Source organism: Dipodomys spectabilis, unplaced genomic scaffold (genome assembly GCF_019054845.1).
Source record: "Dipodomys spectabilis isolate Male_0828 unplaced genomic scaffold, ASM1905484v1 ptg000140l, whole genome shotgun sequence".
Classification (NCBI taxonomy): domain Eukaryota; kingdom Metazoa; phylum Chordata; class Mammalia; order Rodentia; family Heteromyidae; genus Dipodomys; species Dipodomys spectabilis.
In genome coordinates this window covers 6,526,580-6,549,693 of record NW_024870817.1, presented here as the reverse complement: position 1 = coordinate 6,549,693, position 23,114 = coordinate 6,526,580, and the positions used below count along the sequence as shown (strand labels likewise).

The 23,114-nt window shown below is 42.1% G+C and overlaps 1 protein-coding gene across 3 annotated transcripts in view; it reads right to left on the bottom strand.

Annotated features, from left to right (window-relative positions):
* Positions 1-22,119, bottom strand: part of Chd1 (chromodomain helicase DNA binding protein 1) — an 89,708-nt gene extending 67,589 nt beyond the window's left edge. The window contains exons 1-2 of one of the 3 annotated variants that reach the window (XM_042690715.1): positions 21,668-22,119; positions 19,075-19,268 (exon numbers count right to left, since the gene is read on the bottom strand). In XM_042690715.1, coding sequence (XP_042546649.1) covers positions 19,075-19,127 — 53 coding nt within the window. In that variant the 5' untranslated portion in view covers positions 19,128-19,268; positions 21,668-22,119. The remainder of the gene's footprint in view (positions 1-19,074; positions 19,269-21,667) is intronic. The other 2 variants (XM_042690716.1, XM_042690714.1) reach the window with 2 other exon arrangements.
* Positions 22,120-23,114: the final 995 nt, after the last annotated feature.

The window sequence follows — 23,114 nt, the reverse complement described above, 5'->3', positions numbered from 1 at the left end:
TGGCTCAGCAGTAGAGTGCTTGCCTTGCATGCATGAGGCCCTGGGTTCAATTCCTCAGCACCACATACACAGCAAAAGCTGGAAGTGGCACTGTGGCTCAAGTGGTAGAGTTCTATCCTTGAGCTGAAGAGCTCAGGGACAGCACCCAGGCCTAGATAGAGTTCAAGCCCCATGACCGACCCAAAAAAAAAGAATTTTTGAAAGATATGTGAGGGAAAATTAATGGCTAACTGGATGGTATTTTAAGCTCAACTACAATTTTTTTCAAGATTTACAGCCCTTTCTTGTCATTGTAACTGCGTTTATATTTGTACAACCATTACATAAGCCTTGGCTTTCTGTCACATAGAAATATACCTCAAAATTCTGGCAAGATAAAAAGATATAAACTGTATAAACCATACTGTCTGACACTTAATAGAGGTCTAATATTGATAGCTATTACAGAAAAGGACCATTCATCTTTCTCCTAAATGGAAGATCAAAATTACTTAAAAAAAACCTGCTTTGGGCTGGGAAGGTGCTCAGTGGTAGAGCGCTTGCCTTGCATGCATGAGGCTCTGGGTTCGATTCCTCAGCACCACATAAGCAGAAAAAAAAGCCGGAAGTGGCCTTGTGGCTCAAGTGGTAGAGTGCTAGCCTTGAGCTGAAGAGCTGAAGGACAGCGCCCAGGCCCAGGGTTCAGGCCCCATGACCGGACCCCCCCCCCCCCCCCAAAAAAAAAAAACTGCTTTATGGGGCTGAGAAGGTAGCTCAGTGGTAGAGTGTTTGTCTTGCATGCATGAGGCCCTGGGTTCAATTTCTTAGTACCACATAAGCAGAAAACCCTGGAAGTGGTGCTGTGTGTGGCTCAAGTGACAGAGCGCTAGCCTTGAGATAAAGAGCGCCCAGGCCCAGAGGTCAGGCTCCATGACTGACAAAAAAACAAAAACAAAAAACTGCTTTAGGTGTTCTTTCTAGGACTATTATAATTTTAAGTATTCAGAAAATGTCTATGACTAAACCAATACACATACTAGAATCTTCAAAATAGTATAATAAAAAGAGAGTAAAATGGTTACTAGTTGTACTATGTATCAGACATCATATTTTTGTTTAATCTTTTCATATACGTATTATGAATGAACAAATGAGATTCAGAGAAGGCTAAGTGTAAAAAGCAAATTTCAACACAAATACACAAATCTCATATACATACATAGAAGTGAGAATATTCAGAAAAAGGAAAGCCACAAGTAGGAAGATGGAAGTAATTTGTTTTGAAACAATATTCCTTAATGTTTGATTCACAAAAAACTTATTTATAGCCTACCTTCTATCTCTCCTCTTCCACTGGTATTTCGGTTTCTTTGCCCTGTAGAATTAGACACGCACCTCAAGTTTTGGCTAACAAATACATGCCAATCAAGCTAAAGATAAAATTTCCAATTATCTCTTTCAGCTAGATGTGGCTATGTGAACAGGTTTTAGTCAATGTGGTATGACCAAAAGTGAGGTATCATTTATATAATCTTAATATGTAATCTTATATAATCTATCCTCCTCCCCATTACCATCCCTTTCTGGTGGATGAAAATAACCATAACTATGTAACTGGAAGCCACATGTTAAAGATAGCAAAGCTGTATGTCCCTCCCCCATGGTATAACCCCTGCTTTCACTGTATTTGATGTTGGTATAATTTGTGGAGGGGAAGGGAAAAAACAAATTGTTTAAATAAGGATACAGATGAATCCATTGCAACAATGAGATGTACAAGTCGTTATGTGGAAAAACGAACTTTACAACTTTGGGGAGGGAGTTGGGGGGGCTAGGGGGGAGGATTGGAAGGGATGGGAAGGGGAAACAAAGGAGGAGGCTACAATGCTTGATAAGAAATGTACTCATTATATTGCCCATGTAATTGTAAACCCTTTGTACAGTATTTTCACAATAAAAAAAATTTTAAAAAAAAGATATCAAAGCTGTCTGACTGGAGGTGGCGCTGTGGCTCAAGTGGTAGAGCGCTCACCTTGAGCTGAGGGACAGCACCCAGGCCCAGAGTTCAAGCCGCATGACTGACCAAAACTCAAAACAAAACAAACGAACAAACAAAAAAAGCTGCCTGACTAGCCAGGAAACCAGGATAACCTCAATGGGTAGAACTCACTTGACTGCGAAAAGGAAGTAACTGCATCTGAGCCCCTTTGTTTAGAGAATTTTAGAAAAGAACTGTACCTGGTTGGCTAATAAACTATACAATAAACATTCTTGAGAGATCTTTTGTATAAATATAATCTGAACTCACTTGCTCATCCCATCAACAATTATTGGGTATAACTTTGTACTAGGGATAAAACCCAAGGAAAAGAAAAAACTTTTTCAGAGATTCTATTCAGAACCTCCAAGCATTCTACCACTTAAATATGCCCTTTGTTTTTTAGATTGAGTCTCAAATTAACTTTGGTGAGACGTTGTAACCCTCCAACTTCCACTTACCAAGAAGCTGAGATTATAGGTGTACACCAACATTCTCTCTCTCTCTCTCTCTCTCTCTCTCTCTCTCTCTCTCACACACACACACACACACACACACACACAAACTCTATACAAATCAAAAGTATTAAAAAAAAAAAAAAAGCCACCTATAATTCTAGTTACTCAGATGGCAGCAATATGAGAGAGAGGTCACAGTTCAAAGCCAGCCCAGGCAGGATAGACCATGAGACTCTTATCTCCAATTAACCAAAAAAATAAAAATAAATGGGCTGGGAAGGTGGTTCAGTGATAGAGCGCTTGCCTTGCATGCCTGAGGCCCTGGGTTTGATTCCTCAGCACTACATAAGCAAGAAGAAAAAAGCCGGAAGTGGCGCTGTGGCTCAAGTGGTAGAGTGCTAGCCTTGAGCTGAAGAGCTGAGGGACAGGGCCCAAGCCCAGAGTTCAGGCCCCACTACCGGACCCAAAAAATAAAAAATAAAAAAATAATAAAAATAAGGAAGTTGTTTTGAATGCTCTAAACTATGAATCCAATGCAAAATTGTACAAAAGCAGCTTTCCTTAAAGTATAATAAATTCTATCCCCTGAAGTCTTTAAAGAAATGAGAATGTAACTGCTAGAAAGGGATGGTATAAAGGTTAACTTTAAGCATAACCAATTTAAAAACTATCTAGGTTAGTGGATTCGTGGTGTTTAATCTGAGGTTCAGCTTCAAATTTGTGTGTGTGTGTGTCTGTATTTTATTTTTGTTTGTCAAAACAAACAAACTCAGGGCCTGGGCGCTGTCCCTGAGCTCATTTATTCAAGGCTAGTGCTCTAGCACTTTGAGCCACATTGCTGGGCCACTTCTGGTTTTCTGGTGGTTAATTTGAGATAAGAGCCTCATGAACTTTCCTCCACTGGCAGATTTCAAACCATGATTTTCAAATCTCAGCCCCCAGAATAGCTAGGATTACAGGTATGAGCCACCAGTACCAACTTATTTTTGGTTTTTAATAAGTTCACAGAATGACCATGTAAGCTTTGTATACATACATACAGTTAAGTGTCACTGAAGCTTTATAAAATACATGTGATTACGATATCAATGACTAATAATTCTTTAATTTACAACCACCCGGTAAAGCTTAGTGGCTTTTTTCTTCATCAGTATCATCTACCATGCAGAAGGCCAACACAAGGAACAATTATATTAAGACAAGTGGAAGAGAGTAGCAGGTAGGAGTTGTGAGATGAAATTAGACTGTTATGAGGTGAAATGTGCTGAAGGTTTGTGAAAAAATATACATTGGGGGGAGACATGATCATTCCATCACCACTACTTTTGTACATGCTTAAAGGTACCCTTAGTATTAGAGTTAAAGCTTTAAAATGTTTAGATTCTTTTAAGTTTAACAAATAGTGCTACGAAAAAATAAAGTACCCAGAGCAATATGACTTTTTTGTCTGTTGTGAGATTGAACTCTGGGCCTGGGAGCTGCCCCTCAGCTCTTCAGCTCAAGGCGAGCGCTCTACCACTTGAGCCATAGCACCACTTCCGGGTTTCTGGTGGTTAATTGGAGATAAAGAGTCTCAGGGACTTTCCGGCCCAGGCTGGCTTTGAACCGTGATCCTCAGCTCTCAGCCTTCTGAGTAGCTAGTTAAAGGCATGAGACACCGGCACCCAGCTAACAATATGATTTTTAAAAATCTACAATTATTTATAATTTTGTATTTCATCAGTCTACACATATTCTAGTGGGTATATGCTATGTACAAGAAAAAAATCTGGGGCTGGAAAGATGGCTCAGTGATAGAGCACTTGCCTTCATGCATGAGGCCCTGGGTTGGATTCCTCAGCAAAAAGAAAAAAAAAGCCAAGAGGGGCGCTGTGGCTCAAGCGGTAGAGCGCTAGCCTTGAGCTGAAGAGCTGAGGGACAGCGCCCAGACCCAGAGTTCAGGCCCCACGACTGGACCCAAAAAAATAAAAAAATAAAAAATAAAATAAAATGTATCTTTGGCAGTACAAGAGTGTGAACCCAGGGCCTCCCTCTTGCTAGGCTCTACCATTTGAGCCACCTCTTTATGCTCTTTTGCTTGAGCTAATTTTTCAGACAGGATCTTTATGGTTTTTGCCCAAACACGGCCAGAGATCCTGTTACCTATGCCTCCCACCTATCTGAATCACAGGTATATACCTCCATTTTGCAATGCTGGGGGTCACTTGGGTTGGCCTCAAGCTCTAATATTCCTGATCTTAATCCAAGAATCTCTACATCCCATTTAGCTGAAATGCAAAGCACATTTAATAGGCCTAAATTTTAAGATTTCCTAGGCTTTAAATGATCTCTTAAAGAAAATCAAACAACAAAAAAATTATCAACTTTCACTCTAATTTTGGGCCTAACTATGGATGTCAACCACCATTTGTCATTATGATCAAACCTCTCTTCTACACTTGAACTACTACTACACTTTGACTCCTTGCATTTGCCAAATCTAGCTGCCACAACATGTATTTGTGAAGATGGCCTCTGGATTATAATTATTAGAGAAGAAACTCAAATTTTAGTGTTCCATGGTATCTACTAAATACTAGTTACTCAATCATCTAAATTAATGCTTTGAGGGCAAAGTATTTCTGAAAGCAACAACAACAGAGCTGAGAAGTAGCTATGCCAAGTCATTTTTATTAAGGGTACCCACTAATTTTTGTAACATTCAATTTGTATTCAATTTGTATGTCAATGGTAACTTAGCTAATAATCTAGCCACACCTCAGAAGCTTTTGAAAAGTTAACCTAGTGTTAACTTTTAACAAAGTAGCCATTTCATATCACAATGAAACACATTAATATACTTGGAATTAAAAAGTTACTCTTTTGGTAAGAAATGTATGCATTATCCTGCCCATGTAATTGTAACCCCTCTGTACAGTATGTTCTCAAATAAAATAAAATAAAATTTAAAAAAAAAAAAGTTACTCTTAAACAGTTACTTAAATATATTATGTTGATTCTGGTGCAGTAGATAACTGGGGTCTCTCCCTAAAACTAGTGTTTCTGTCCATTTCATTTACATGGAGAATATGCTTCTACCCTTTATTAGGCTTCCTTTGTTCTTTTTCTTCCACCAGGAACTAAGCCACACAAAGACTTCAACTTACTATTGAATAAAACTCAGAGTAAAGAACTGCAAGGCTAGCAGTCCAGATACGTTCTCTTTATACAAACTTTTGTCTCCATCACTCATATGAATAAATACCATTGGTTCTTCCTTCCTCTCCAAACTACAATTGTTATCATTAAGATTAGAAAAGTTGCCAGGCACTGGTGGCTCACACCTGTAATCGTAGCTACTCAGGAGGCTTAGATCTGAGAGTTTGAGGTTTGTGTTTTGAATCCAACAGAGGAAGTAAAGTCCATGAGGCTCTGATCTCCAATTAATCACAGAAAAAGCACGGAAGTGGCACTGTGGCTCAAGTGGTAGAGTGCTAGCCATGAGCAAAAGGAGCCCAGAGTTGAAGCCCCAGGACTAGAGGGAATTAGAAAAGTTTAAAACTTTACAAAAATTGTCCTGTAATTCAATACAGCATTCTGTTCTGCTTTGTCCTCATTTGTTTGCCTATATGGTACCCTAATTCTGAATAAATTTTAGTTGACTGTATATGTAACCTGGTCCTACCATTTTTACCAAGAGGTTAGGAACCTCTAGCCCTTAGGCCACTTAAGGACCCCAAAAATCACTCGGTACATAACTGAACCGATACATAAGATTCTAATATGTTTACTTATATAACTCATGGCTATTTACCTGCACTGAGATTTTGTATGGCCTGGAACAAAATTACAAATTACCGGGGCTGGGAAGGTGGCTCAGTGGTAGAGCGCTTGCCTTGCATGCCTGAGGCCCTGGGTTCGATTCCCCAGCACCACATAAGCAAAAAGAAAAAAGCCGGAAGTGGCGCTGTGGCTCAAGTGGTAGAGCGCTAGCCTTGAGCTGAAGAGCTAAGGGACAGTGCCCAGGCCGAGTTCAGGCCCCACCACCAGACCCAAAAAAACAAAACAAACAAAAAAAAAAAAAATTGGGGCTGGGAAGGTGGCTCAGTGGTAGAGTGCTTGCCTTGCATGCATGAAGCCCTGGGTTCAATTCCTCAGCACCACATAAGCAAAAAGAAAAAAGCTGGAAGTGGCGCTGTGACTCAGGTGGTAGAGCACTAGCCTTGAGCTGAAGAGCTGAGGGACAGCACCCAGGCCCAGAGTTCAGGCCCCACGACTGGACCCAAAAAAAAAAAAAATTACAAAATATCAAATGGCCCCCGCCAGGGGAAAAAAATGTAGTACAACCCTGAATCTACATTATAATAACCTTTCAACAAGCTTATTTGTAATCTTAAAACATGATAAGATGTTGCAGGTTGCAATACTTCCTATATATGCATATGTATTTTACTTTGATTACAATTTTTCTGAAAGGCCTGTTAAAATGAGAATTATGACTCAGTAAATCTGATATACAAGGAGACTTTTAGGGTAAAAGAAGGATCCCAGGATGTAGTACGTAGTACAACAAATGAATCTAAAAAATTGTGACATAATCACATTAAAAAGTGGGAGGAAATAAACTGAGTTAATTTTGGAAGACAATGGTCTGAGTAGATATAATAAGGCTAAATATAAAATACATACAGTGTTCTAGTTGCTAAAATTTAGCAATTATTTATACAGTATGATATAATCACACTTCAAAAAGTAGGGAAAAAATGAACTGAGTTAACTTTAGAAGACAATGGTCTGAGACTAGATACAAGTCTAAATATAAAGTACATGGTAATTCTAGTTGGTAAAATAACTTAATAATTAATTAGTAATAAATAGTTTACTGTAGTATGGCCAAAATATTCTCAAACTGATATATATATATACATATATATATATATACATATACATATTATATACACACACTATGTTGAATACGAGTGCATAGATGTTGGATAGTGGGAGTTATGCTTTTCACTGTTGGACAGAGAAGTCATAAAAGGAGTGGGTGGTTGGAATTAGCCTTATAGTATAGCATTCACAGTGGGAGTTATCAGGATGTACCCATGCCTACTTTATACACACATACATACACACATGTAGATATACATATACATACATTATGTAGATATACATAGACTTGTAATATATACATATATTGCCTAAGTTTGTCTGCTTTATTTGCTGACAGGGCCTAGAAGTAGTGACACCTGAACAAAATATGCACATACAACACACAAACTTTATTTTCTAATACTGTTCTATAATAAAAGGAATCAAAGCTCCTTGGAAAACTGCTGATTTTAGGGCTCCCCAAGGTCAAGGTTTAATTTCTTTGAGCGACAAAATAACTTATTATATTATTATACCTCAAGTATAAACTATATACACAAATAAATGCAGATTATCAAAATTCTAGCTGACATATGTAATGCTACTCAACACAATAGGGAATATATATTAATTAACACTCAATGTCATCTAGAGTAGAATAAGGTACCGTGACTTCCAAAAATACAGCAAATAAGAAAATTGATACACTGAAGAAACCTGACGATTCACTGAGAACATTAACCAGTTCAGTTCCCTATATCATGTGTTCAGGATACTTTATTACTGTAGTTATCTTTTCTAAAAACTAAGAGCCCTAGTTTATCTGAATAAAAACAACAAATTCAGATTTAGTGACCTTCGATAATTTATCTTGAAAATACTTAATTAAGGCCATGAAAAAAAAAAGACAGAAAATCATACAGATGAAAGGAGACTGAGGGGCTGGGAAGGTGGCTCAGAGGTAGAGTGCTTGCCTTGCATGCATGAGGCTCTAGACTCGACTCCTCAGTACCACATAAGCAGAAAAAGCCGGAAGTGGCGCCATGGCTCAAGTGGTAGAGCACTAGCCTTGAGATGAAGAACACAGGCCCAGAGTTCAGGACCCACAACAGCAGGGGGGTAAAAAAAGACAGAAAGGAGACTGAAGAGACTTAACAACTAAATTCGATGTAAGCCAGGGTTTTGATGGCTCACATCTGTAATCCTAGCTATTCAGGAGGCTGAGATCTGAGGATCACTGTTCAAAGCCAACCCAGGCAGGAAAGTCTGTGAGACTCTTATCTCCAACAAACCACCAGAAAACTGGAAGTGGCACTGTGGCTCAAGTGGTAGACCACTAGCCTTGAGCTGAAGAGCTGAGGGACAACACACAGGCCCAGGAATTCAAGCCCTACGACCAGCATAAATAAACAAACTAACTCACTCTAGACTAAATCTAGGAACACACACACACAAAAAGACAGCAATGCAATGTAAAACAAAATTGTGCAATCTAGTGAAAGATGGTATGTTTAATGTCTATAACCCTCATTTCCTCATCTGGAAGTGGGAATGGTAACACTTGAAATAACCCATGTAATACTTGATTCATACTTGATTCAATAAGAATAAAAGCTTATTATACTAACTGGTAACCACTGTAATTGTGTCACGCATTCTTGCTGGAATAATCCATGACAGTGTTCTTGGATATTACCAGAAAATAAAAAACATATATAACATCAGTAACCGAAAGAAGGAAGGAAGGAAGGAAGGAAGGAAGGAAGGAAGGAAGGAAGGAAGGAAGGAAGGAAGGAAGGAAGGGAAGGAGGGAGGGAAGGAAAGGAAAGAGGGAGAGAAGAGAGGGAAAGAGGGAGAGAGAGGAAGGAAGGAAAGAGGGAGAGAGAGGAAGGAAGGAAGGAAGGAGGGAAGGAAGGAAAGAGAAAGAAAGAAAGGGGAAGGGAAAGGGAAAGGGAAAGGGAAAGGGAAAGGGAAAGGGAAAGGGAAAGAGGAGAAAGAGAAAGAAAGACTCCAGATAAACAACTTCATAAATACACATGAATTTGATAAGTGTAAAAACCATTTAGAAATCATTTAAAAATTAAGATTCTGATTCAGCAGGTCTGGAATAAAGTCCCAAACTCTACATTTCTAATAAACACATAGGTGACATCAACACTGATGGTCCAAGAACCACATCTGGAACTATATTTTATGTATTTTTAAATTTTCCCATAAAAAAGGTAAAAAAAATTTCCCATTTCTTCCCACAAAAAAAGAAAACAAACAAAAAAAAAAACCATTCATTCACACTCTTACTATTGGTATTATTTCCAATACCAGAGTTTGAACTCAGCCTCATGATTGCTGGCTTGCTTGCTTGGCTGAGGCTCTACCAATTTGGCCATATCTCCAGCCCAGATGGGACTGGTTCTTTTGGAGTCTAAAGCACCTTTCTGCTGTACTTGCTTCAAAACCTTCATACTCTAGATCTAAGCCTCCAGAATAGCTGGAATTACAGGCTAGAGGTGCTGACACCTAACAGATTTTTTTTTTTTTTTTTTTTTTTTATCATGGGGATTTGAACTCTGGGCCTGGGCTCTGTCCCTCAGCTCTTCAGCTCAAGGCTAGCACTACCACTTGAGTCACAGGGCCACTTCTAGTTTTCTGGTGGTTTATTAAGAGTCTCACAGACTTTCCTGCCTGGGCTGGCTTTGAACAGTGATCCTTAGATCTCAGCCTCCAGAGTAGCTAGGATTACAGGCATGAGCCACCAGTGCCTGGCCAGAAATATTTTTTAAACACAGATATAAGCCACCTGCTGTCAAGAACTCAAAAGTAATGTTAGGCACCAAAACAAATGGGTAATTTCACTTAACTAAAGTGCCTGCACATTATCTTAGGTATGTATATACGTATGCATGTATGTGTGTGTACACGTGTACCACCCCCCCCACACACACACACACAGAGTGGGAAAGCAAAAACTGTGGCTGAAAATGAAGTAATACACAATTCTCATATCTTCCGACAGTTAAAAATAAGTCCAAATACAGCCGGGCGCTGGTGGCTCACGTCTGTAATCCTAGCTACTCAGGAGGCTGAGATCTGAGGATCGCGGTTCAAAGCCAGCCTGGGCAGGAAAGACCATGAGACTCCTATCTCCAATAAACCATCAGAAAACCGGAAGTGGTGCTGCAGCTCAAGTGGTAGAGTGCTCGCCTTGAGCTGAAGAGCTGAGGGACAGCGCCCAGGCCCAGAGTTCAAGCCCCACGACCGACAAAAAAAAAAGTCCAAATACAGTAAGTAACCTTAACCATAACTAAATTCTCTGATTTGTCATTTGGCTAAATTCTATTGTGGAGACAGTAACCTATTACTTAAGCTCCTGTGAAGCAGTATATTGAGATTTCAAGAAAAAAAAATTGTTATAAGCATGGGTTCTATAGTACAATACAGGATATTCAAGAAAAAAAAAAACAGGAAAAGATAAAAAGTACATATTGAACTGAGATACAGGGATTACAAAAAAACTGAAATGTAAAGGAATCATTCTTTCCTGAAATGAATGATACTAGAGGGAATTTTAACAACTAGTTTCCAATGAATGATTTCTAAGCAACCTAGCTTTGTGATTTCATATTTTCCTATCTTTCTAAAAGTGCCTCTAGCATAACTTTTGAGACTTAGTAGTGAAGGACAAAAATAAAAAAGCTGTAAGTAAATATAAACCAAATGAGGTAACAGTACTTTAATGGGCAATGCCTTAAAAATAAAAGTTGTTTTAAATTTTTTCAGTTTAAGTAAAAAGCTGGCTTTTACAGTGAGAAATCATTATCGTATATATACACAAAAATCTCAGCACTCAGGAAGCTGAGGCATGAGCTATAGCCCAGGCTACTTAGTGAGATAGTATCTGGAAAATTAAAAAATTACACAGTGGTATCCAACCAGATAAAAGATACAGAGTGAAAAAGATAACTTGTAGCCATATGTAAGTGGTAGATACCTGTAATTCCACCATTCTGGAGGCTTAATGGGCTACATATGAGATTCGATGCCAATCTGAGGTACATAGTGATACAACCTCAAAAACACCCAGGTCAGGCGCTGGGAAGGTGGCTCAGTGGTAGAGCGCATGCTTTGCATGCCAGAGGGCCTGGGTTTGATTCCTCAGCACCACATAAGCAAAAAGAAAAAAGCCGGAAGTGGCGCTGTGGCTCAAGTGGTAGAGCGCTAGCCTTGAGCTGAAGAGCTGAGGGACAGCGCCCAGGCCCAGAGTTCAGCCCCCATGGCCGGACCCAAAAAATAAAACAAACCAAAAAAAACCCAGGTCAGCCGGGCACCAGTGGCTTGTGCCTGTAATCCTAGCTACTCGGGAGGCTGAGATCAGAGGATCACAGTTCAAAGCCAGCCCCGGGCAAGGGCAAGGAAAGTCGTGAGACTCTTATCTCCAATAAACCTCTAGAAAACTGCAATTGGCGTTGTAGCTCAAGCAGTAGAGCGCTTGCCTTGAGCTGAAGAGCTGAGGGATAGCACCCAAGCCCAGAGTTCAAGCCCCACGACCAACCAAAAGAAAAAAACAAACCCAGGTCTGAGGATATAGTTCAATGGTAGAGTACTTGCCTAATAATATGTGCAAGGTCCTGGATCCTATCACCTAACAAAAAAAGGGACCTGTTAAGGTTGAGTTCATGGTCCTTAAATTTAACACATCATTTATAGAATTTAGAGCTTCTCAAAGCATTTAATTTGTGTGTGTGTGTACAGGGCTGGGATCAAACCCACAATTTTGGATTTTAGGTAAGCTCTTAACTACTGAGCCATATGACCAGCATCAGATTTTAATGATCTTTTCTCCCTCCTTTCTCTGCCCCACCTCCTCTCTTTCTTCCTTAGAATACTTGGGTTTCAATCCAGAACCTTAGAGTCACATATCCAAACCTGTCTACATTTGGTTATTTTTCAGCTAAGATCTGTTGTTTCTGGCCCAGGCTGGCCTCCAAACACAATTTTCCAACCTATGTCTCCTAAATACCTTCTGATTACAGATATGCATCATTATATCTGGCCTATATACTTAGAGAAGGCCTCCATAACATTTTTAGTCCATTCTGGAAAATAACTATGATCCATCTCTGAGATTATGGAATTATATGTATTAATCACCTCCACCAGCAGTCTTTTAGTTCAATCTTAATTTCAGAGTAGATTTTTAATTATTTTTACTTTGTCCATAATGGGGAGCTTATACTTACTAGATAGGTACACTTTACTTAATTCATGCCTCCAACTTCACATATTCTTTTTAATGGGCATAATGGTTGTATAACAAATAACAATGTTTGTGGAATACTGTGCAAAATTCAATAAATGCACACAATATTAATAATCAGATCAGAGTAATTATCATGACTTTCATTCAGAACATTTCCACTGATCACATTTCCAACTCACTGCCTACAACTACTTCTTCCTTAAAACATTTAAAAAGTTGAGACCCAAAGGTTCTTAAAAATAAAACTTAAATTATTTTCTATAAGCCAAAGAAACTGAGCAAAATACAGAGCCCATCCTCTCTTTGTAAATATAAAATTTACACACATATTTAAGACATGTACGCTATACATTAACACTAATTTTTTTAAGCTACAAAACAAAGAATTCAAGGGCTGGCTCAATGGTACAGTGGTTGGCTTGCATGCATGAGGCCCTGGGTTTGATTCCTCAGCACCACATAAGCAGAAAAAGCCAGAGGTGGCACTATGGTTCAAGTGGTAGAGTGCTAGCCTTGAGCTGAAGAGCTAAGGGACAATGGCCAGGCCCAGAGTTCAGGCCCCAGAACCAAAAAAAAAAAAGAATTCAGGCTAGGGCTTTTGAGCTTCTATAGTATGTGCAAGTCCCTGAGTTAATGTCCAGCATGAATTTTTTTTTAAATAGTAGACTAAAAGTAATAAAATATTCTAAGAATCACATTAAAGAATCTCTAAAGGTACTAGACATGTATTACATGCTTGTAATTACAGTACTCAGGGGACTCAGGCAGGGGGCTGATAAGTTCTAGGCCTACTAAGGCAACACTGCAAGATCCTGTCTAAAAACAAAACAAATTCATTAACAACTATAGATTAACTGTAAATGGTTAAACTACTAAAGGTGAATCATCAACATTTTTCCTACTCTGTAGGAGTTATTCAAGAAGCTATACACATGTAGAGATTAAAATAACTCTATATTAAATTCTTGTAAATATAAAACATACTTATAAATTATTGAAATTTTCATCAATGGGCAAGCAATACAAGCATGTACTGGTCATCTAAAAGTAAACAAATTGTGATCACATATTTCAATTACTTTCCAATGATTTATTTCATCATTCGAAGTGTCATCATTCATTTTCAAATTTAAATGGAAAAAAATGTGGACTGCCAGATGTACCCTAGTGACAGAATGCTTATCTAACATGCACAAAGCCCTAGGTTTGATCCTCAAAATAGCAAAAAGAAATAGGCAATGTGGGAGTAAGGGGTAGGAGGTGGGAGGGTTGAGAAGGAAACAAGGAAAAATGAAATAAATTAGAAAGAAAATTAAAATTTTAAAACATTTAACCATAATTTCAAATACTCTTGTCACAAATAATACAAGTCCCCACAACTAGAAATTAATGCTCTGAAATCTTCAACATTATCTTGAGAAAGCTCAGCTTCAGTTACATAAAACTTTGTGTTGAGCGCAAACAGTTGTACAGGTGCATCCTGACCTATATATATATATGTATTTTTTTTTTAGTAACTAAGTCTCAAAGTTGTCAGTTATGGCATAGGAAAAAAAAAAAAACCTATTTTCCTGAGTACTCATTCTGCACAGAAGGAATCAACTCCTTACAAACACATTTTATGTATATAAAAAGCTAATGCACCAACCAAAAATGCCAAACACTATCTTGACTAATTCTACTTCATATCATAAATTCCAGTGGAAGAAAGGAAATTCTAAAGCAAAATACATTTTTAAATGCTTAGCCCGTAACAATTCAAATTTTGCTTAAACTACTTAACTTTAACATACTTAGCTTACACTAATGTGTATCAACTAAGAGCAGAGTATTTCTCATTACTCCACGTTAGCATTTGCAGTTATGAAAACTTTTCGTTTTCACAAGAAAATCCCTGTCTGTAAAATTCACATCCCAGTCTTTTAAATAGGTACAATCTCTTTCTCTGAAGAGAAAGGAAAGGAACTAAAACAAAGAGCAAAGAAATAGAGAGCAAAACTCTAAGGGAAAAAAAATGAATGCAAAGTAAGTCTTTCTTCCTGAGAAACTCCAAAGCAGATGCAAACTGCAAGGCAGATGTAACTCCTTAACCAAGTCTCAAGCACACAAAACTATATAAAAGTATATTGAGTACAATAAGTAATTCAAAATAATTACATAAATATGCTTTGCAATTACTTAAAAGTATTATAAAGAAAACTGTAGCCAGGCACTGGTGGCTCACGCCTGTAATCCTAGCTACTTAGGGGACTGAGATCTGAGGAAGCCAGAACAGTTAGGAAAGTCCATGAGACTCTTATCCAATTAACTACCAAAAAAAAAAAATTAAAACAAGTGGAACTGTGGCTCAAGTGTCTACTAACCTTGGGTAAAAGCAGCTCAGGGACAGCACCCTCATGGAGGTCAAGCCCCAGGACTGACACCAAAAAAAAAAAGGAGGGCTGGGAAGTTGGCTCAGTGGTAGAGTGCTTGCCTTGCATGCCTGAGGCCCTGGGTTCCATTCCTCAGCACCGCATAAGCAAAAAGAAAAATAATCTGGAAGTAGTGCTGTGGCTCAAGTGGTAGAGCGCTAGCCTTGAGCTGAAGAGCTGAGGGACAGTGCCCAGGCCCAGAGCTCAGGCCCCACGACCGGACCCACCCCCCCTCCCCTAAAAAAAGGATACTTTGCTGGGCAATGTAGGTTAAAACTGTTGTAATCCTGGCTATATATGATCAGGGGATCTAAAGAGAGGGTGGGGAGTTTGGTAGGCTGCTGCATCTTGACCAAGGGCTAAAACTGTGATTTTTGTTGGTCATCCCAGTGACATGAGAAAACACAAATGGGATGATCACACAAGGCCAGCCCAGGAAAACTCTATCTCAAAAATGGTTAATTCAAGGAACTGGGAAGGTGGCTCAGTGGTAGAGCGCTTGCCTTGCATGCCTGAGGCCCTGGGTTCGATTCCTCAGCACCACATAAGCAAAAAGAAAAAAGCCAGAAGTGGCACTGTGGCTCAAGTGAGCGCTAGCCTTGAGCTGAAGAGCTGAGGGACAGGGCCAGAGTTCAGGCCCCATGACTGGACCCCCCCCCCCCAAAAAAAAAGTTAATTCAAAAAGGAACTGCTAGGGCTGGGATGGTGGCTCAGTGGTAGAGCGCTTGCCTTGCATGCATGAGGCCCTGGGTTTGATTCCTCAGCACCACATAAGAATTAAAAAAAAAGAAAATGGGGGAGGCTGGAAAGGGATGTGAAGGGTAAACAATGGAGGAAGCTACAATGCTTGATAGGAAATGTACTCATTATCTTGCCCATGTAATTGTAACCCCTCTGTACAGTATGTTCACAATTAAAAAAAAAGCCGGAAGTGGCGCTGTGGCTCAAGTGGTGGAGCGCTAGCCTTGAGCTGAAAAGCTGAGGGACAATGCCTAGACCCAGAGTTCAGGCCCCATGACCCAACCCAAAAAAAAAAAAAGGAACTGCTAGAGTACCTCAAGTGGTAGAATGCCTGCATAGAATAGTATGAGAATTTAAGTTCATATCCCAGTATTTATATGGGGGGATTCCTTCATTTAGAAGATTTTTCTTCTGGACTATCAGATGAGGTTTATTACTGCTCCCTGCTTTAGGTATGGCATGGCGGCAAAGACTGCAATGTATAAATAGTGAGAGCATGCCACCAAGTCTCCCTGCATACCCAAATAGAGAACATACTGTTGTCATATTTCCTATTTATTGTAGGCTGGTTCCTGCATGTCCTCTATTATCTCTCCTTATTAACCATTTCCTTGTTCAATAATGAATAAGAAAAGACTATAATTACTATAATCAATTTTGCACTTTTTTTTTTGGGGGGGGGGGTGTCAGTCATGGGGCCTGAACTCTGGGCCTGGGCGCTGTCCCTCAGCCCTTCAGCTCAAGGATAGCGCTCTACCACTTGGGCCACAGCACCACTTCCGGCTTTTTCTGCCCAAGTGGTGCTGAGGAATGGAGCCTAGGGCCTCATGCATGCAATGCAAACACTCTACCACTAAGCCACCTCCCCAGCCCCTCAATCATATACATTTTTAGAGACATGCTAAGATTCAAAAGTCTTTAACACAAACTATGGTTCTAGTCAAATTGCTGTGTGGAGGGGAAGGGAAACAACAAATCGTTTAAATAGGGATACAGATGGATCCATTGCAACAATGAGATGTACAAGTCGTTATATGGAAAAATGAACTTTACAACTTTGGGGGGGGAAGGATTGAGTGGGAGGGGCAGGAAGGGGGAAGGGGGAGGGAAGATGGGAAGGGATGGGAAGGGGAAACAAAGGAGGAGACTACAATGCTTGATAAGAAATGTACTCATCTTGACTATGTAATTGTAACCCCTCTGTACAGTATTTTCACAATAAAAAAAATAAAAATTGTTGTGTGTGACTTTGTAAGAAGTGGTAAAATCAATTCAAAATTAGTTTAACTCCTCCTCAATTTATGTTTCGGAAAATCATGAGAACAAGCTAGTGAAAAAATGAGTTTAAAACTCCTAAACAGGCCTGAGAATATGGCTCAATGGTAGAGCTCTTTCCTGGCATGCATGAAGACCTGGGTTTGATTCTTCAGTACCACATACACAGAAAAAGCCAGAAGTAGCGCTGTGGCTCAAGAGGGTAAGTGCTAGCCCTGAGCAAAAGAAGCTCAAGGACAGTTCACAGGCCCTGAGTTCAAACCCCAGCACTGGCCAAAAAAAAAAAAAAAAAAAAACTCCTAAACAAATACTTGGTTCAACTAAATACTTTTTCCCCCTAAAAGGTTTTACTTTATTCTCTATGATGTTCTTATTACCTAAACAGTCTGAAAACATCATCTAACAAAGCCACAAATTTCCAAGTTTACAAATTTCAGACCAAGTACATATGCAACATAACTTTCTTTTTTTTCCTTTTTTTGTCGGTCATGGGGCTTGAACTCTGGGCTTGGTCCCTGTCCTTGTGCTCTTCAGCTCAAGGCAAACGCTCTACCGCTTGAGCCACAGCACCACTTCCCGTTTTCTAGCAGTTTATTGGAGATAAGAGTCTCACAAACTTTCCTGCCCAGGCTGGCTTTGAAGCTCGATCCTCAGATCTCAACCTCCTGAGTAGCTAGGATTACAGGCGTGAGCCACCAGTGCAGCTTGCAACATAATTTTCTAAGCAGTTTTTTTTCCCTTTAAACCTGTCAAGTTTCCTGTTTGCTGGCCATTTCATTTTTCCCCTCACTGTTATTAACTGTTCAGTTATATGGCACATCAAACATGGAACTGATTATAAGTGAACAATGAGGTTTAATACATGAGAAAACTATCAAGTCCTTTACAAGTTGTATCTCATTTGATTCTCAATTTTCAGTGTAATCCTCATTTTATAGGAATAAAAAAGATTAACTTACCCTAATTCAAAATTAATAATTAATAGGATTGAGATTAAGTAACTTTGCAATCTCACTTCAATGTCCTATTTACTTAATTTCCTTAAGTGTTTTTTGTGTGTGTGTGTGTGTGTGTGTGTGTGTGTGTGTGTATAAACTATATGGATTGTGTTATTAATGTGCAGGTAGCTCAAAAGAAAGAGCCAAACAAGAATTTAGAGTGTTAGGACCTGGCATGGTGATACAATCCTGCAATCCAAGCATTCTACTAGGGAGGCAGGTCAGAGATCAGAGTTCTGAACTCAAGGCCAGGCTGTGCTACACAACACTCCAAAAACAATCATCTAAAAACAAACCAAAAAAAAACAAAAACAAAGCAACAACAAAAAAACAGGCACATACAACAACAAAACCACAAATAAGAAAAAAAACTTAGATGCCAAGAGGTTTTCTTACACATAAAATGCTTAATAGTTTACTCCTACAAACTGTATCTGCGTTGAAAAAACAAGGGTCAAGAATTCAACTAATTTACAGATAATTACAACTCTGAGATGAAAACGAAGTAGGAAAGAGTTATAGTAATACTTCAACCAGTGTCCAGATCAATACTATCTACACATTTGGCCAAAAGAATATGTTTTCTATCTGTTCTATCCAAAGAGACAACCATACGTAACAATTCAGCCCTTGAAATGTGCCTAGTGTGACCAACTAATTTTGGAGTATACTGTAATTTGATTTAAATTTAATTAGCTGTATGTGGCTAGTAGCTACCATAAAGCACAGGTGAAGAAGACAAAATGCCAGAAAAAGGTAAATACAGAAATTCCTACTGCATTTACATGGACATTTCACTAATATTCCACTCAAATTAAATGTAATTTACTTGCTTCAGCATCAATTATTAACTGAAACATTGTGAACCTCCAAAAAGATTTAAGTTAATAAAGCATTTTACATTTAAGCTCTCTGAACATCTTTAAAAAAAAAATCACTAAAACATCAAATATCAATGTCTCAAACTATTAAAATTTTTAAAAATATTTGGGCCTCATAGGTAACAAATTTATGACAAGCGGTAAGATTAATTCTCAAGTATACAATCAGTAAATGTCTTGCTTACCTTGATTCTCCACTACTGTTTCTCACACTTTCTTCATCACTCTGTCCATTCATTGTAAAATCAAGACGTTTTAAAACAAAATATAAATCTTCCCAGTTTAAAAGATGAATATAAATACTGACTCCTTGAATATCAAAATTTCAGATGTATTTTCTTCAACATTCACAGGTTTGCTGGGACCCTCTTTGATTCACCTAAAAAAAATGTTTAATAGTTAAGAATATTTCCTGTATAAAAACAAAAACAAGCCTCTGTTTAGAACTTCTTGAAATCTACCTTAGACTAAAGGTGGTGATGAGGCCTTTTTATTTAAAGTCTATAGTCTTCTACTCAGGAGGCTGCTATCTGAGAATTGTGTGGTTCCAAGCCAGCCCAGGCAGACAAATCCACTAGACTCTTTGAAATTAGCCAGCAAAAAGGAGCAGTATGACTCAATTAGTAGAGCAATACCTATGAGAGGAAAAAGCCCACAGTGGGAGGCCTGAGTTCAAGCCCTGGTAGCAGTGCATGGGCACGCACACACGCGCGAACAAACAGAGAAAAACACACACACACACAAAATTACTGGAATATGGTGTGCCACTGCTAATATAGTTTTGATTGAAGAACTTTAAATACTTGTTGAGTGATAAAACTTTCAGACTAATTGCCACTGTGAAGCAATATTTATATAGATTACTTCTAAAGAGGTAACATATACATACTTCCTAAGACTCTTATTTGGCAACTCTGTCAAATAAAGAGAGATGGAATGGCTATGTTCAATGAAATCCTAATTATCATCACCAAGAACTTCGAGACTTTCAGACTAATTGCCACTGTGAAGCAATATTTATATGGATTACTTCTAAAGAGGTAACATACATACTTCCTACCTCTAAAGAGGTAACATATACATACTTCCTAAGAGTCTTATTTGGCAACTCCATCAAATAAAGAGGGATGGAATGGTTCAATGAAATCCTGATTACTATCACCAAGAACTTCGAGAGAAGTTTTAAAATTGATCACATAAGAAAAGATATGATATAATCTTAGTAAAACTGTACATGTCCAAACAAACATGTTCTTCAGCAGGTGAGCTAACAGTGGAGAGGAAAAAAAAATATTATTTACCAGTTGTGCTACCTGAATTTCTATGAAAAAGACTGCAAGGTAACAGAGATAATATACCCTAACAGCTGACTGTTAAAGTAGGAGATTTGGGGCAAAATAATAATAATAATAATGGACCAAGAAGAGCGTATTTTCCACTTCTCAAAATTTCAGTACAACACTAGAGTCACCTACAAGCTATCCACGAATAAACAAAGGAGATCTCTGGCAAGGGAGGGAGAGGAAGAAGCGGGGGAAGACGTCAGATCCTTCCCCAGCCAGAAAGTAGCGAGACAGCCCGAGCAGAGTACAGTTGTCCTCCGACCTCAGCCAAAAGAATTCATTACTATTTTCAGTTCCAAAAAGCCGGGGGCTTAAACGAGCTTTGGGCCCACACGTTCCTAGTATACTCCGCATCTGGATCCCGATTTTTAAAGTCTCCGGATCCCAGTCCAACAGCCTCTCTCGGAAGAACAGGTTACCTCAAGAAACTAACCCGGGCCACTCAACATCCATTCCCCCAGGTTTACTACCAATTCCAACTCTCCCCCAAGAGCCCCACCACCAGATACAACCGAAGTCTCCGACACCCGAAGTGCTCTCCCTCTCTCTCTCACGAGCCGCTTCCTTCCTCAAAGTCCTCCCTGGAGAAAGTTCACTCCTCTTTTCCTTCTCGCCGGTTCACCTTCCTTTTCGCCCCTCAAAATGGCTTTCTCGGTACAGAGTAACTTCCTCCCCCGCCGCCGCCACCCTCCCTCCCCCGAGGAACACTTCTGCGGTGCTTCTCGGGGCCCGACGTGCAGCTCGGGGGCACACGGACCTCTCCGCTGTCTCCCGTGGGTCTCAACAATGACTCTGCCTAAGTCGCTAAACCTTCTTCAATCCTCTACTTAAGTTTGCGCGGCGAGGCTCGGAAGCACGTTACGATCCATCCTCGCTCAGACGTCCAACGCTGGAGCCTTGGCTCTCACTAGCCTTCCTCCGGTCCCCTCGGCCTCCCTCTGCCCGCTCCCGGGACTCCATCCCGGCCTCACAGCCGCCCTTCCCGCCTCAAACTTCCCTCCGACCCGCCCCGCGCCCTCCCAGGCTCGCCCGGGCCGCCGCCCCCTCCCCCTCCCCACCGCTCCCCACGTGCTGGGTGCCCGGGTTCCAGGAGAACCGACGCGGGGGCCAAGTACTCGCCAGTCGCGGACTTCCCCGCGCGGCCTGGCCGGCCCTCAGCCCTACAAGCCCGAGCCGGGCCCGCGGGGCTCCGGGATGCGCTCGGCGGTCACCGGCCTGCCCCTAGCAGCTCACACGCCCCCTGCGCGCCCGGCCCGCCCGCCGCCGGCCCTCGCTCGGTCGCCCGGGCCTGCCTGCGCCCGGCCTCTGGGCCGCCGCCGGGGCACCGCGAAGTCCCCCCCCCACCCGCGCCCGCTCCTGCCCGCCCGCCCTCCGCCCGGAGGGCTCGGGTCCTCACCGCCACATCCTGACCCACACCCGCCGCCCCCTTTCTTACCGGCGGACGTGAGGACTTGGCGGGGCAGGGCGAGCCGGCTCGCGGGGAGCCGGCTGGGATCGGCGGCCTCCCCCGCGCCGGGGCCCGCGATCTCGGTCACAGAGTCCTCGGGGTCCGGGCGTCTCGGGGTAAGCCAGAGTCCGGAGAGGGAGGGAGACGAGGAGAGCCGCGCAAGGCGAGGGGAGTCCCGGCCCGCGGCACCGACGCGCGATCCCTGCCGAGTGGGTCCCCAACAATCAATTCATTATTGAAGCACCAGAGGCGAAGGCAGCCAGAGCAGAAGTAACGAGTCGTTGTCGTCGCCGCCGCCGCCGCCGCCGCCGCGCGCGCGCTCCCGCTGCTTATCGGCTCCCGGCAGCCGCCATGACGCCGAGAGAGCGAGCGCAACCGTCTTCCGTCGCCGCCGCCGCCGCCGCCGTCGCCACCGAGGTCGCCGCCGCCTCCGCCTCCGCCTCCCGCGCGACGTAAGCGCTCCTGCTCACTCCCCTTCCCCACCGGTCGCGAGGCGAGCGGCCGCGCGCACGCTGAACCCTTCCTGCTGGGGCAAGGGCGGGAGGAGCGATTACGTCGAGGAAGTCGTGAGAGTTGCTGAAGAGCGATTGGTTCCGGGGCGTGGCAAGGCGGGGACTGGGCGCGCGCACGCGCTCAGGCCGGAGCGTGCGCGCCCCCTGCTCGGAAGCTGCCGGGAGTCTGGCGGCGACTGTGGCCCGCTGATCCTAGCTCGGGTACCCGCCCTTAGCGGCCCAGCGTTGAGGCTCGCTGCGTCGCGGCTGTGAGCGCCTCTGTCCCCGGGGCCGGCTGGGTGGCGCCAGGACGTGGAGGCAGAGAGACTGAAAAGGAACCGGGGAGAAACTGGGGTGGGACGAGGTGGACACTGGCTGCGTTGAGACTTGGGGAACCGCGTAAGGACCGGGCTGGAGAAGCCGAAGGGGGGGGGGGGGGGCCTCGGGCGGTACTTGAGGGTCGGTGGCCCAGGCCTCGCTCCGCGTTCCCGCCTACCCGAGCGTCGTCGGAGAGCCGGGGGCCGGGCGGGAGCCGCTGCGTCACACCGGGCAGCCTGGGAACCCAACTGTTGGGCAACCGGGGTCGCTGCCCTCTCGCTGCTTCCTCTGCTGGGGCGACGGGAGGCTGAGCCTCCCTCGGGGGGTGGGCTGAAGTCTGGCACGGGTGGAGCACCCCCGGAGGAGGAGGAGGAGGAAAGAAAACCTAGGCCTTAGTCGTTGACCTCGCGCGACGCTGCCCGATTGGCCTGTGGGTGGCCCAGACCTGATCCGGGGAAGTTGTTTTTTCTTTCTTTTTCCCTTTTTTGTTTTTTTGTTTAACCACCTTTCCTTACTGGGACCCTCCCTCCCTGGAGGGCGGGTGGGAGGGTGTGGCGGCGCCTGCTGGCAGCGGCCTCGGCCTGGATGAAGTTTGGCTTGAGCTGGGGGGGGGGGGGGGGGGGTTA